The sequence below is a fragment of the Mus caroli genome, unplaced genomic scaffold, assembly GCF_978045245.1.
Source record: "Mus caroli unplaced genomic scaffold, Mus_caroli_1 scaffold_15, whole genome shotgun sequence".
Classification (NCBI taxonomy): Eukaryota; Metazoa; Chordata; class Mammalia; order Rodentia; family Muridae; genus Mus; species Mus caroli.
Genome location: NW_028227270.1, coordinates 52,799,082 through 52,815,030, shown reverse-complemented (window position 1 = coordinate 52,815,030; position 15,949 = coordinate 52,799,082). Strand labels below are relative to the sequence as shown.

Genomic DNA, 15,949 nt, shown 5'->3' with positions numbered 1-15,949 from the left:
ATGTGTGCTCTCTCTAGTTTCTTTTTGGAGGCACTCAGAGCTATGAGTTTTCCTCTTAGAAATGCTTTCATTGTGTCCCATAAGTTTGGGTATGTTGTGGCTTCATTTTCATTAAACTCCAAAAAGTCCTTAATTTCTTTCTTTATCCTTCCTTGACCAAGGTATCATTGAGAAGAGTGTTTTTAGTTTCCACGTACATGTTGGCTTTGTATTATTTATGTTGTTATTGAAGATCATCCTTAGTCCATGGTGATCTGATAGGATGTATGGGACAATTTCAATATTTTTGTATCTGTTGAGGCCTGTTTTGTGACCAATTATATGGTCAATTTTGGAGAAGGTACCATGAGGTGCTGAGAAGAAGGTATATCCTTTTGTTTTAGGATAAAATGTTCTGTAGATACCTGTTAGATCCATTTGTTTCATAACTTCTGTTAGTTTCACTGTGTCTCTGCTTAGTTTCTGTTTCCAGGATCTGTCCATTGATGAGAGTGGGATGTTAAAGTCTCCCACTATTATTGTGTGAGGTGCAATGTGTGCTTTGAGCTTTACTAAAGTTTCTTTAATGAATGTGACTGCCCTTGCATTTGGAACATAGATATTCAGAATTGAGAGTTCCTCTTGGAAGATTTTAGCTTTTATGTGTATGAAGTGTCCCTCCTTGTCTTTTTTGATAACTTTGGGTTGGAAGTTGATTTTATTCGATATTAGAATGGCTACTCCTGCTTGTTTCTTCAGACCACTTGCTTGGAAAACAGTTTTCCAGCCTTTCACTCTGAAGTAGTGTCTGTCTTTTTCCCTGAGATGGTTTTACTATACGCAGGAAAATGTTGGGTCCTGTTTGTGTAGCTAGTCTTTTAGTCTATGTCTTTTTATTGGGGAATTGAGTCTATTGATATTAAGAGATATTAAGGAAAAGTAATTGTTGCTTTCTGTCATTTTTGTTGTTAGAGTTAGGATTCTGCTCTTGTGGCTGTCTTCTGTTAGGTTTGTTGAAGGATTACTTTTTTGCTTTTTCTAGGATGTAATTTCCATCATTGTATTGTTTTTTCCCCATTATTATCCTTTGCAGGGCTAGGTTCGTGGAAAGATATTGTGTGAATTTGGTTTTGTCATGGAATACTTTGGTTTCTCCATCTATGTTAATTGGGAGTTTTTCTGGGTATAGTAGCCTGGGCTGGCAGTTGTGTTCTCTTAGTGTCAGTATAACATCTGTCCAGGATCTTCTGGCTTTCATAGTCTCTGGTTAGAAGTCTGGCCTGCCTTTATATGTTACTTGACTTTTTTCCTTTACTGCTTTTAATATTCTGTCTTTATTTAGTGCATTTGTTGTTCTGATTATTATGTGTCAGGAGGAATTCCTTTTCTGGTCCAGTCTATTTGGAGTCTGTAGGCTTCTTTTATGTTCTTGGGCATCTCTTTCTTTAGTTTTGGGAAGTTTTCTTCTATAATTTTGTTGAAGATATTTGCTGGCCCTTTAAGTTGAAAATCTTCATTCTCATCTACTCCTATTATCCATAGGTTTGGTCTTCTCACTGTGTCCTGGATCTCCTGGATGTTTTTTTTTTTTTGAATTAGCTTCTTTTTGCATTTTGCATTTTCTTTGATTGTTGTGTCCATGATCCCTATGGAATCTTCTGCACCTGAGATTCTCTCTTCCATCTCTTGTATTCTGTTGCTGATGCTCGCTTCTATGGTTCTTGATTTCTTTCCTAAGATTTCTATCTCCAGAGTTATCTCTTTTTGGATTTTCTATATTGTTTTTCCTTCCATTTTTAGATCCTGGGTGGTTTTGTTCAATACCATCACCTGTTTGGTAATGTTTTCCTGTAATTCTCTAAGGGATTTTTGTGTTTCCTCTTTAAAGGCTTCTAGCTGTTTGCCTGTGTTTTCCTTTATTTCTCTCTTAAAGTCCTCCATCATCATCATGAGAAGTGACTTTAGATCCATGTCTTGTTTTTCTGGTGTGATGGTGTATCCAGGACTTGCTAAGGTGGGAGAGTTTGGTTCTGATGATGCCAAGTAACCTTCGTTTCTGTTGCTTCTGTTTTTATGCTTTCCTCCTGCCATCTCTCAAGTGCTTGCTGCCCTCACTATATCTGATTGGAGCTTGTCCTTCCTATAATCCTAGTTGATTCAGGACTCCTCAGAGTCCAACTTTCCCTGTGATCCTTTGATTGTGCGATCCTGTGAACCTGAGATTCTGGGTGTATCAGAGTTCTTGGCAGTCAAGCTCCTCTGAGACCCTGAAATACTGGTGTGACCCAGCTCCTGTTATCCTGGGATCTTGTTGTCCTATGATTCTGGGCATGTTACAGTGCCTGGAAATGGTGTCTCCTTTGAGGACCGTGGAGCTGTCTGGCCTGTTTGGAACCAAGGTAAACCAGAACTGATCAAAAAGAACCTGAGCCTCTGGTTAGGAAGGGCTCCTATGTCCTTGTTCCTGCTGTCACAGGCCGTCACAATTGGATTGGAACTGATGTTGGATTGGAATTTAGGATTACCAGTGATCCTAAGATCATGTGAAGAGTTCTCTAGGAACCGTGGGGATGTCTGCTGACTCCTTGCCCAAGGTGACCTGGTGCTGGTGCAGACCACAAGGGACTTGTGCCCCTGGTTAGGCTGGTTTTCTGCTTCCTTAATGCCGTCTCAGGTCCCTCGAGATTGGATTGGAACTGATGTTGTGTTCCACTCACCAGTGATCCTAAGATCGAGTGGAGAGTCCTCTAGGGACGGTGGGAGTGTCTGCTGACTCCTTGCCCAAGGTGACCCGTGCTGGCGCTGATCAGAAGGGGTTGCAATCTGTTTCTTAACTGAGAATTATGAAGCATTTTTTTCTCAGTCTTTTGTCTTCCTTGGGGATTTTTTTTAAAAAACAACCATTCATTTTTCCAGTGATCGACAGCCCCTGCATCACTTAGGATGTAGGTAATATAGAGGTTCACGTAATGGATAGATGCAGGAAAACGAATTTATGCACTTGCCAGTGGCGCTGTGCCCCAGTTCCCTGGGTGATCATGACTCCACGACAAACTTCTGCTCCCTGGCAGCCCTAGTGGAGCACACACATTTCTCTCACATACCAGCTGCTTCAGGCCTGGTACTAGAAAGGAATTTAATTTGTTGGCATTTTTGAACGGAAGGCTGATCAGCTGACAGTGGGAAATTTCACTGAGGAAATTTTTTTTTTTTAAAGCAGAGAAGAAGGGTGCCTTGGGGGCCCATGCCTGCTGATGCTAATTTGTAAAAAAGGAGGAAATCTGGTGGGAACCTCTCCAAAACTGGTGAGACAGCTGAGGAACTGTGTGCATGAGTAATGCCATGGCTGGCTATCACTCCTGTGAATGTCAGGGTTCTGGCTCAGTGCCCAGGATGAAAACCTTTGTTGTATAGAGGGGAAGATAGTGCTTGCTTCTAATTGCAAAGCATCTTTATCAGGAAAGGGTGCCACTCAATCTGAGCAGGTTAGCTGCCCACAAATCCTGGCTGCACTACACAGGATAAACGGCAGTACAATATTGAATCCTGGTAGATTGAAAATGCTTTTTTCTTTTCTTTTTTGGCTCCTACAGAATAGGCAGTGACTAGAGAAAATCTATTTCAGAATATATATATATTCATATACATATACAGACACATATCTCCATTTATAATAGGAAGGATGGATTTCCTAAAACTTCCTTTAAGCTATAAAACAAAAGTCATCTTCTTTGGAGACAGCCATATGAAAGTAAGTGTGAGAGGAAGGACCCTTTAGGAATTAGGACGGCAAAAGCAGTGGATAGAGCTCAGGGTATAGATCCTGTAAGCAGAACAGAGATCTGTGTTCTGAGCAAACCTGCCTTGGCTATATGTGGGGATGTGACTGGATCACCAGTCCGGATACTGCTCCTGTCTGTCGAATGACATTGAAACAGGACCTCGGGTGTCATGGTGGAGGTAGACTGCTTCTATCCCCCCAATTTTGGTGCATCTCCCATGAGGTTAGGTTATTTCTTTAGAGGGAGGATTGGTACAGAAACCTTTATTAGTGCTCAGTCGATGCCCATCAAGGATCACTATTTTCCCTTGTCAAAAGACTGGAACCTATTCCTGTTCTTGGATCGAGACCTTGCATTTTAAGTTACTCCAAAAAGTTAATCCAGCTGGGCCTGTCAATCACCTGACATGGAACCACTTCTAAGGCAGGCTGATTCACCTTGAGCCATGCTAAGGTGATGGGAGGAATAATGTACTTTCCCTTATCAGACACTCTGCCCTCAGAATTGTCACTTGCTGAGTGCTAGGCTAAGCCTGCCTGATTTTCTGAATTACTTGGCAAAGTGTAAATTTTTCTTTTCTCCATCTCTTTCTTTCAGATGTGTGCCATAGTCCCAACCTTTAAAGAAAGAGTGAGGGGGCACCTCTCTCTGTCTCTGTCTTTCTGTCTCTGCCTCTCTGTCTCTGTCTCTGTCTCTGTCTCTGTCTCTCTCTCTCTGACATTTCTACCATACAGTTGCTTACAAATGGCACAGGTTTCCTCTCTTTTCCCTTTTCCATTATTTTCCTGCAGGAAGCCTCTCAGATTTACAACTTACCTGTGATGTTTTTTTCTCTTTCAAACTCTAATAAAACTTTCTTCAAGACTGTCTCTGGGTCTGTTATTAAATTCTCTTACTAATGAGTCTAAGAACACTGAGATGAGACTCCAATTCCCCCAGTTACAATATAATGCTTTTTTTTTTGAGTTGGTGGAACCTGAAGGACTCTATCCTAAAAGACAGGACCTGCATGGCTCACATTTCTCCTTGTGTTCACGTCTCTCTTAAAACCAGCTGGAAGCTGACCTATGACAGTGGGCGGATTTAAGATGAAAGAAGGGTAGGTGCATAACTCACAGAACTTACAAAAAATGGAGGAATGGCATTTGTAGAGCAGGTGTCCATCTTCACCCCACGACACTGTGTATGTACATATGTGCACACAAACATGTGCAGGGGTGCTTTTCTCTGTATGTGTGCTGTGGATGCCAGAAGTTGACACCAGGTACCTTCCCCTATTGCTGTCTGCCATATTTTTCGAAATCAAGTTTCTCATCTAACCTGAAGCTTGCCATTTTGGCTAGAAGAGTCGACCAAAAAGATCCCAGGATCCACTTGTCTCTGACCCCATCCAGCGCTGGAGGTGCAGGATGGGGTGTCAGACTGATTTTTCTTTATTTTTTTAAACTGTAGGTGTTAGGACTTTCACGTCAGTTCCTCATGTTTATTATTTGAGCAGTTTATCACTGAGACATTTCATAAGCCCCAACAATGGTGTTAAAATCAGAAAGGGTACTGATTGGTCTGAAGATGCGGCATAATAGCAGGGCACTCAACTCACATGCACAAGGCTCTGGGTTTGGTCCCTGACATTGCAGGAAATCAGAACACCTTGCATCATCAGATCAGGGAGTAATTTCTGGCTTTCCTTATAGAAATTATTCCCTGATCTGATAATGTTCAGTCTCAAGAATTGAGGCTGATATGCTTTATCTACAAAGAGCTCAATTGCAAGGTGTTATTATCACATGGCCACCAAAATCTGCATTATGTTTCAAGTACTGTGATATGAAGAATGGCCCTCTGTTTGTAAAAGTACATGCTTGCACATCCTTCAAACACACTGAGGCTTCGGGAGAGAGGCACAGCAGCTGAGAATCCCAACGGGGCGGGTTCATGAACTTACTTTGGCAGTACAAGAATCTGTACAATGAAGATACAGAGGAAGATGAGGCAGGCACAGGTCACGTAGTACTTGAATGCTGGCAGTGCAGTGGCTCGGTACTGAGGAGGAAAAGGACACTGTGAGAGATGGTTGATTGCTGCCACGAGAAGAGCTACAACAGAGCTACCCAGCAGCCTTGTATCTGGGGCAGGATGACACTTGCAAATTGCAGATTTCAGCAGAAACAAGCTATGGCTGCTCATCCCAGTTCGTCAAATGTCCTCCCTCCAAATGTACTGTGAGTGACTTGCAAAGGCTGCGGTGTATGAGTAAATGTTCGAGATCCACGGATCTGTAACGGGTTCAAGCCAGTTAGGAAGGAAGCACCCCAGACGGAAGCCGAGTGGGAGGGCTTAGTGGGTCCTTCCTGTGTGGGTCCTAGTTTCTATAGTCTACCATTATTTTCAGAAAAAGAATGACTTTCCAAATAATGACACTTTTAAACAGACATATGAAATGCACACATTTCAATGTTTTGTCTCATCATTGATCTCAGGGCTACTTAAAGTGTTGAATGAAGGTATGTGGCATTGGTTCTGAGGCTGGCTCAGGGAGCCTCCTTTGTCTTGTCCAACACCATTAGCAGGGGTTCTGTCTACGATGCAGGACCACTGTTCTCAACTGACTTAGGAACACAAAGCCAGGCATCACTGCATCCTTGATGACTGTGGTGGTGGTGGTCTTTGCCCCAAGTGATTTACAACTCTGAATGCTTTACATACAAAATGCAAAATACCAACAAGACACCCACAGGGAGGCAGAAACTATTTCTGTCCCTGCTTCTGGTTGAAGGAACTGCAGGCCAGAATTCATTTTAATATTAATGATTGATATGCTAAGGGACTGGCAGTGCGTGAAGCCCTAGTTTCTGCATCAGGAAAAGCAAATGCAGTCTTCCACACAGGAAGCTACGCTGATTTCCCTAACAAGGCTCATAACAAAGTGGAAGGAGACAAAGTTTTATGAAATGGCACTGTAACTTCTTGCAGATGCTCTCAGGTCCTATCAGCTATATCCACCTAGCCTGGTTCCAGAGTTAGAAAGAAACAGATGCGGTTCTTAGATGTGAGCCACTCGGGTTTTGGTGTTGAAAGACAGCAGCTCTCCCTTTTGTCTCTTGATGATTCTTTCTACGTATGTCTGCCTGTATTCTCTCCCCCTTTCGCTGGAAGTGCAGGCTGTGGGTGCTTAAGTTCCAGCATTCTCCATACTTTGCCTTAGCGTTGGCATCTGCAGATGTGCACACATGGGGAGAGTGTGTACAGTCTCTCCAAAGCTGAGGTCTTAACGATGACTACCTTCTCCTTATTAGAATTTTGTTCCTACTGAATTTTGTGTCTTAATATCCAGGACAATTTGCATGCTGATGAAGGCGTGTCATTAGCATAACTGCTGGAATGTGATTAGACCATATGCATTCTGTTCCCTCCTTAGTTTTTAACTTCTCCGGGGCTTTGCATGGAGATGGTTTGGATTGGCTTTTTGGTAATGATCACGGGTTTCTAGCAGGAAGGAAGAGTGTGGCCGTTATATAACAAACATCCTTTTGTATCTCTTAGCATCACTCCAGGGTGAGATGTTATTAAGTAATAAGTTGGTAAAAATTTTTAGACAGTATTTTACCAAAAAAGTGGCAAGTGATCTTGGTGTACCAGGTACACCAAGGGGACTTGGGAGAGCCTATAAAATCCACCTTCATGGACTCTAAAAGACTTTACTTTTTTATTTTTTATTAGATATTTTCTTTATTTATATTTCAAATGTTAGCCCTTTCCCAGTTTCTCCTCTGGAAATCCCCTACTCCATCCCCTCTCTCCCTGCTTCTATGAGGGTGTTCTCCTACCTATCCACTCACTTATGCCTCACTGCCCTGGCATTCCCCTACAATGGGGCATCAAGCCTTCACAGGACCAAGGGCCTCTCCTCTCATTGATGCCTGACAAGGCCATCCTCTGCTACATATGCAGCTGGAGCCATGGGTTGCTCCATGTGTACTCTCTGAAAGACTTTTAATGTTGGATGTTTTCACTCCGTTTTCTAGAAAACGATGCGCTGAGTCTTCTGTGCAGAATATTCATAACAGTCATGCAAATGCTACCACTAATCTAATCATTTTGTTCAAACTGAGTGTGTAATGATGTGGTTGGATGATGGACGTGGCCTCTGAACCATGTTCCTTCTTTCTATCAACACAAATCAAGAAGTGAGTGGATTTCAGGTGGCCTAACAGGACCTAGGAAGACTTTTTAACCTGCGCTTAGCAGATCTATAAAAGTCAAACATCTGCTGCTTGTTTTTGAGCCTAAACCAGCTCATTAGGACTCCTGGTGCCAGCAAAATTAAAAGTTTGAGTTTTCTAATCTTCTTAACACAGAAGTTAGATGTAAACCTCTGACTTTTGTCAACGAATCAGAACAATTTGTGTAACAACATTGTCAATTTATTGGAAGTAATTTTTCTTTTAATGTGGTGGTTCTCAACTGGTGTGTGGGCCATTAAGCCCTTTGGTGGGGTCAAATGACTCTTTCAGAGGGGTTGCCTAAATCCATTGGAAAACACAGATATTTACATTATGAATCATAACAGTAGCAAAATTACAGTTATGGCATAGCAATGAAAATAACATTATGGCTTGGGGCCACCAGAACATGAGGAACTGTATTCAAGGGTTTCAGTATTAAGAAGGTTCAGAAACACTGTTTAAACGACTTTTCTGAGAGAATTACACACAAGAAGTCAAACATTCGCTATTATTGTTTTTTTTTTGTTGTTGGTTTTTGTTTTTGTTTTTTTTCTGAATCTCAATTGTAGAACATGAGGAACTGTATTCAAGGGTTTCAGCATTAAGAAGGTTCAGAAACACTGTTTAAAAGACTTTTCTGAGAGAATTACACACAAGAAGTCAAACATTCGCTATTATTGTTTTTTTGTTTTTTTTTTTTTTTTTTTCTGAATCTCAACTGTATATCATTTACTACCAAGAGTGCAGAGAATACCACTGGGTCAGAGAGAGCATTTGGCAAAAAAGAAATGTTATGAAAGAGTGCCCAGGAGCAGTAGAGGTGAGGTACATACACGGCACTGACCCAGTTAGAGATGGTGCAGACTGGGGTTGCAGAAATCAATGCCCTAGGTACATGTCTGAAATCGTCAGAGAGCAAATTCAACAAATGCCTCAAACATGGATATTAGTGAAGTATTTAACCAAAAACTATATTAAAAACATCCACTCAGTTTCATGATTGATATCAAAACTACATTTCAGAAAGAAAATTATAATAGTTTAAAGAGGAAAAATGGCTTACTTCTTTTTCTATATTTTTGTTATAGAAAAACAGGGAGATTCTTTGAATGTCTTCTGACTTGAGCCATTGCCTAGAGGTGAGGAAGACAGACAACATCAAACATCCAACTAAGCATCCACAATGATTTACAAAAGCAAGCAAACCGTCCAGTGTTCCCGGTTTAAACCCTGCCATGCTGAATATATTTTTGGCATGTAATAGCAATTTATTTGGTTTGGATACTAGAAATGGCTACAAATGCTACAGGAGTAGTCACACAATGCCCTTCTGGGGAAAAAAAAATCACATAATACAACTGTCACATTAAATCCAAACTAAAGTTAACCAAATTAACTAGCTCAAAAAATACCTCATCCCAAGGATACAGCTAAGTCCACACTTCTTCCATGCTCACCAAAAATCCTCTTATTGTCATTTTCTCATTTCAAGGCAATAAAAACCATGTCAGGAAGTTCTCAGGAGATGCTAAAAATAAGGCTTATGTGTAAGCACTGCCATGACCTGTCGAGTTCGTCTTTTGGGCATGTTCCTGGGAATGGCATAATCAGGTCATATATAGGCATACTTTTAGGTTTTTGAAGAACCTTTACAAGGATTTCCATAGTGACTGGAGTCATTAAAATAGAAATTTGTTTATGGGAATCAGGAAAGAGGAGGCTGGGGAAAGAAGAAAAAAGGTGTATGGGGCTGGGGGAGGGTATACAGTCAAAATATATGATATGCTTGTGTAAAAATGTCTTTATGGAATTCAGTGCCATACACAATGAATAGAGCTTAGTGAAAATGTCTTTATGGAATCCAGTGCCATGCACAATGAATACACCTTATTAAAAATTACTAAAAACATCAATTTAAAGACCCACAGGTTTATGATGCTGGCACAAACCAAAAACATCACAAACACAAGCACATAACCCTGATACCGAGAAATGAATAAAAATTATATGGATGAGATCATCCTTCCAGATCAGCAACTTCACGAATCTGTTTCAGGTAGATTATACAGTGGTAATATCAGGAGAAATCTGCTCACTGCAACCCCAGGCAATGGAAGCACTGGGCACAGGACACGGGACCTGAGCATAGAATGTGCGGCACAGCTTCACAAGTGACAACAGAATGAGAAAAGCGTGAAGGAGAAAGACAGCTTTCTCAAATGAATCATGATAGAAATGCAAAGCAAATCCTAAATCCAATACAGAAAAGTGCCTGTGAATACCAAGAACAAATCATTACTGATTGGTTTGGATCACTACTCATTGAAGGACAAACATACTTATTTTCCTATGTTTCCTTTAATAAAACTTTCTGTTTAAAAAAATATAATAGTCTCAAATATGTGGCCTGTATATATTTATATACTCATATGTTTATAGCTGCACTTAACACATATTTACACAGGCATCTAGATATGGGCGTTTAATATTTTTATTATCCATATATTAGCATCTATCTATCTCTACCATTTATCTATCCATCTATCTATCTATCATCTAATTTTCATTTATCTATCTAATCTATTATCTATCTATCTACCTATCTATCATGTATCTATCATATATATCACCTGTCAATCATTTATCTATCTAATCTATCAATCTATCATCTATCTATCTATTTAAATGCATCTCCTTTTATTCATCCACCTGTTTGTATATATGCCCATCTGCCTATCTTTATATCCAGGTATGTATGTACCTACCTATCTATCTGAGTATATGCATTAGAAAATCCCAGAGAATTGTGTTTCACATAGTTTTCCAAAAACGTCATATAAATATTTCAGCAATTATTAAATCACATGAATTTATTCTTTAAAAAGTTAGATTTGTTTATCATTTATTTGGGTTTGGAGCACAACACACCACAGTGCATGTATGGATGGGAGAGGACAATTTGTGGGAATTGGTCTCCCTTTCCATGATGTGGGTCCCAGAAATCAAACCCAGGTCAAGAGGTTTGGGAGCAAGCTCCTTTGCCCACTTAGCCATCTTGCTGGCCCTGAAAATTTTAATACAGTACTTTCCAATACAATGAATTAGAGAGATGCAGGATGAACATGTGAGGAATCATGGGACTGAAGTAAGTGAAATGGTCTGACAGCCAAACACTCAGTAAGATTCCAGATTAGGCCTCTAGAGCAGACTGGCACTCAGGACTGTGGTTAATGGCACAATAGCCAGGAGACCAAGAATGCTAAGGTGGGGTTTCCAGGGTCTCAGACACCTTTGCTGTCTAACTCTCCCACACAGATGGTCACATCAACTTGACTGACTCAGAAGACAGGACTACCAGTGACCCTTTTACAACTTAGAATCCAGAACCAATAGTGTGTTCCAGAATAGCTATCATTAAAAGTAGATTGGACATCTGCACTGCTTCACTAAAGAAGGTTAAATTACAGGTTTAAAAAACAGATGTTGTAGGTATTTCTGATACTGTTAGCAGAGGTAGAATTTGATCTATTTTATAAGACTATTGTAGGGTTCAACTCCTGATTTTATTTCCACTTTTAAAAGTTCACTCTTATTTATTTCAAATTCTTAAATTCCATTCTTACTTTATTTAAAAAACAAAACAAAACAAAAAACCAAAAAAAAAAAAAACAAATTTCTATTTTGGGGAAGCAGTTTTGAAATTTTTAAATTAGAAATCACAGTTGATTCCTATGAAAATGCCCAGAAAATAAAAATAAATTTTATTTTGTTTATAATTTTGATTACATGTTAATTGATTTTGTGGGCATGCATGCATGTGTGTATGTGTGTGTGTGTGTGTGTGTGCATGCACTCCTGCTGCGTGTGCACTTAGGCACACACAGGCCACTGCTGTTGTGTGGATGTTAGAGGATACCTTAGGGAGCTCAATTCTTACTGGTCATGGAGACTGAATTTAGATCGCCAGGTTTGGTGGCCAGCTCCTTTACCAGTTTTTCTACCTTGTTGGCCCACAAACAAATTTTATCCATACTCGCTGTTAAAACTGTATTCATCAGAATATGTATTTGTATAGCACTTGTAGGTAAACTACCCCCCATTTTTTTTCCTTTATCAAAGAGCAAAATCTAATTTTAAAAAATGCTTCCAGAAGACAGAAATTTGTAAATAAAATGAGAATGAACTTTAGAAACTTTTAGAACGCAGTTCTCTCTTTGTTGCCAGAGTGCACCTACCACATCTGGGTTTACAGCTCCGGCATCTGGCAGGAAGGCACCGGGACAGAACTTACCTGCCCTGGATTACCAAAGCCCAACATGGTAGCCCACAAGCCAGGAATTCCTGAGGAAACAACCAAATCCCAGCCAATCCACACCCTCATTTCCCCTTTCCATAGCAAGGTCTGTGTGACTGTGGCTTTTCTCTTGGAGCAGTAAATGGTGAACAAATCTGACGGCATCTTTGGACTAAGAGACTGTGTTGTTTCCATGGATTTAGTCTCCGTGAAGCCCCCAAATGGCTCCATTCCCTCTCATGTTTTGTATGAAATTCACATTTAGTATTATAGTCTGTCTATTTGATATGCTAGGCCTGCACTCTCCTCACCAGGGTTTGTTCACAGAACTGACTGGCCTGTTTGGATAGAAAGGATTTATGTGGGGCTGATAAGGTCTGATATTGTTTTTGGAAATTAGAACTAGAGAGTGACAGAAAAGACAGGAAAGAAAAGAAAATGAAGGAGGGAAATGGGCAGGGACAGTAAGGGTAGAAGGAGAGAAGAGGGGAGGGGAGAGGAGAAAGGGGCAGATAGTAGGAGTGTAGAGGGCAGGAAACATGCTGTGCGTGCGTGCATGTTATCCTTATCTTCCCTATGTTTCCCATCTGGTAGCATGAAGAGACGGATGCTATCTCTGGCCCACACTGTTGGTGTTTCCCTGTTAATTTGTTTTTTTTTTTCTACTATGATTTATTTATTTTTTTTCTATTTCTAGGAAAAATAAAAGGAGATTACAAGTGAGATCCTATGTGAAGAATGTGGAACACAGCCCCATCTTCCCTGAGAACATTCTCCAGTGGAAGAATAAATGCATGTTCTGAAATGACAGAAGCCATGGAGGGAGAGACTCAGCCATTCTATTTTGGGTTAAATGTTTTAAATGTTTGTGTCTTCCTCAGTGTCATATCTTGAAGCCCTGGCCTCTAACATGGCTGTGTTAGGATGCATGGCCCATTGGGTACTGCAGAGATTAATCAGATCTTGGCAGTGGAGCTGGACTCAGATCAGACAGAAGTGAGTGTGTTGGTCTTGCACTTCATGCATGTACTTGGAAAAGGGAGTTTGCTGTGTCTGATGGTCTGATGCTGAACTTAACATATGGCAATCTGCAGAGAAATCACTGTTTTATATAAATAGAGAGAAACACTAATTGGTAATTCAGTTCCAATGGAATCATTAGGTGGAAACCAGAAGACCAGAGGATCCTACCAAACCCAACAAGATTTAATGGTTAGGGAACAACAAAACATAATCAATGCCAACCAAACCCAGAGGCTGAAGGGCTTACTGATGAGCAGCTCCCTGTCTTGTTTCAAGAACATTAGACTCTTTTCTACTTCATGTGGAAAATGTCGGGAAACTTATGACAGAAACAGTCAAGGCATCCGCTCAAAGCATCTACCTGGAAGCTGTATGGGATCTTGCCTTTTTTGTTTTGTTTTGTTTTGTTTTTGATACATGGTTTCTCTGTGTAGCCCTGGCTGTCCTGGAACTCACTTTGTAGGCCAGGCTGACCTCGAACTCAGAAATCCTCCTGCCTCTGCCTCCTGAGTGCTGGGATTAAAGGTGTGAGCCAAGGATCATGCCATCTTTATGTGCATGTTTGGATAATAATGAGGCAAAGAAAAGCAACAGTTCAAAGTTAACCTTAACAGCAATAAAGCAAAGCCACTGTAGTAGCACTGTCTAATGGTTTCTTGAGAGGATGAATGGTTTGGACAGAAGGGTCCCACCTGAGCACACACTGAGGCTGGGATCAGAGCTTGGAATTTTAGTGTTGCTATTGTTATTGTTATTATTTCTGGCGTTAAAACTCTGTCAGTGGGCAAGAGTTCCTCTTTCTTCTAATGTGTGTTATTCTTGGGGGAAACTAAGTTTTGCATGCTGTTTCCTTTAGTTGGATGACTCTCCCTCTTCCTTATTTTTAGCTGCTAGTGGCTTGTTTCTTTGTGAAGTGCTCGAGTGTTCACTGGACCAGAGGTCAAGCTAATGCTATGAGGATTCCAGAGTCAGCTTTCTACCAGGCTCTCTCATGGAACCTGAGCATACAGGATGATGGTATGTGTGTCAACTTGGACACATGAAAGAGCTATGACAGGCAATAATAGCCATAGCTTGTATATCTTTCTTGCAGCTCACCTGATCAAGATGCTTCATTGCCTAACACACATGCTATACAATAGGCACCTATGGCTTTCTCATAAACACCGTGTGTTCTGCATATCTAGACTGGGGCAGTCTAGGATAAATATGCATTTTACGAAGATGGGCAACTGAGGCCTTGCAACTTTACATTAAGCTATATTAATTGAAGGTGGTGATAGTCGTTTATATTTTTTCAAAAGTTAACTCTGATATAACAAATGAAGTAGGTTACCTTAAATATGGATTTTTTTCCTTAAGCATTTTCTCAAGTCAACCTGCTGTTTCTCATTCTAATTTAATTTTTAAAAAGCACTGATTGTATAGGTGTGCTCAACACTTCATCTGCCGTTGGCTCTCCTGAGATCTCTATGACATAGGTGAGGTCCTTCCTCGCACAGAGAAGGCTCTAGGGTCCAGTCCAGTCCCTAATAACACAAGTGAGTCTTCTATGGCACAGATTGAGTCCCCTAAGACAAAAACAACTTTCTCAATGACATAGGTGAGTCCTCTGTGGCATAGGTGAGTCCTCTATGACACAAGTGAGTCCTCTGTGGCATAGATGAATCCTCTATGACACAGGTGAGTTCTCTTTGACACAAGTGAGTCCTCTGTGACATATATGAGTCCTCTTTGACACAGGTGAGTTCTCTTTGACACAGGTGAGTCCTCTGTGATATATATGAGTCCTCTATGACACAGGAGAGTCCTCTTATGGTATAGGTGACTTTCTCTATGGTGCAGGTGACTCTTCCATGAAACAGGTACTATTCAGTATGACATAAGTGAGGCCCTCTATATCATAGCTGACTTCTCATGTGACATAGCCAAGTCCTACTATGGCACAGGGGAGTTCCTTTATGACATAGATGAGTTTCATGACACAGCTAAGCTTCTCTACACTTTTTAATTTTAAAATATAAAACAAAGAAATATGGGCAATGAATTTAAATGGGGTGGATGCATGGGAAGAATTGGAGGGAGAAAGGGAAGGGGAAAATCATGTAATTTTATTTTAATTTCAAAAAAAAGGCCAAGTATATAATCTGACCCATGACTTTTCTTTGTAGGATTACTTGTCATGGTGTTTATTACTAAGTAACTGAGTGAATCCTTTCTAGACAGAACTTAATTTTTATAGCATAAAAGAAATCCTACAAACATAGAGCAGTTGGAATGAAAATGAGTAACTGTCTGAGAGGCTTGGGTTTGCCATGATAAGGATGGAAGCATTGGTGAGAAGATACTTGGAAAATGTTGCATTGTACTCATGGAAGCACTGGCTAGGAGACACTTGGAAAATGTTACATTGTATTCACACATCAGGCTTTGAAATAAGCTGATCGAAATTTAAAACACTCACTTCTGTGCATTGATCCCGTCAATTGCTTGGATCATCCTTTCATTCAGTTCTTCTTCGAATCGCTTCTTCTGTGACTTAGTTCTACACAGAAAGGAAATACGAGTGAGAATGTTAGTATGAAGGTTAATATGTGGTCAAGTTCTAATGGTAACAAAGCATACACCCACACCAGGGACTAAAT

At 40.5% G+C, this 15,949-nt stretch overlaps 1 protein-coding gene across 1 annotated transcript in view; it reads right to left on the bottom strand.

Moving 5' to 3' along the window:
- Adcy2 (adenylate cyclase 2) overlaps positions 1-15,949 on the bottom strand; it is a 401,885-nt gene that overhangs the window by 90,841 nt on the left and 295,095 nt on the right. Inside the window, exons 12-14 of the mRNA XM_021179908.3 lie at positions 15,769-15,849; positions 9,051-9,120; positions 5,707-5,804 (exon numbers count right to left, since the gene is read on the bottom strand). Coding sequence (XP_021035567.1) covers positions 5,707-5,804; positions 9,051-9,120; positions 15,769-15,849 — 249 coding nt within the window. The remainder of the gene's footprint in view (positions 1-5,706; positions 5,805-9,050; positions 9,121-15,768; positions 15,850-15,949) is intronic.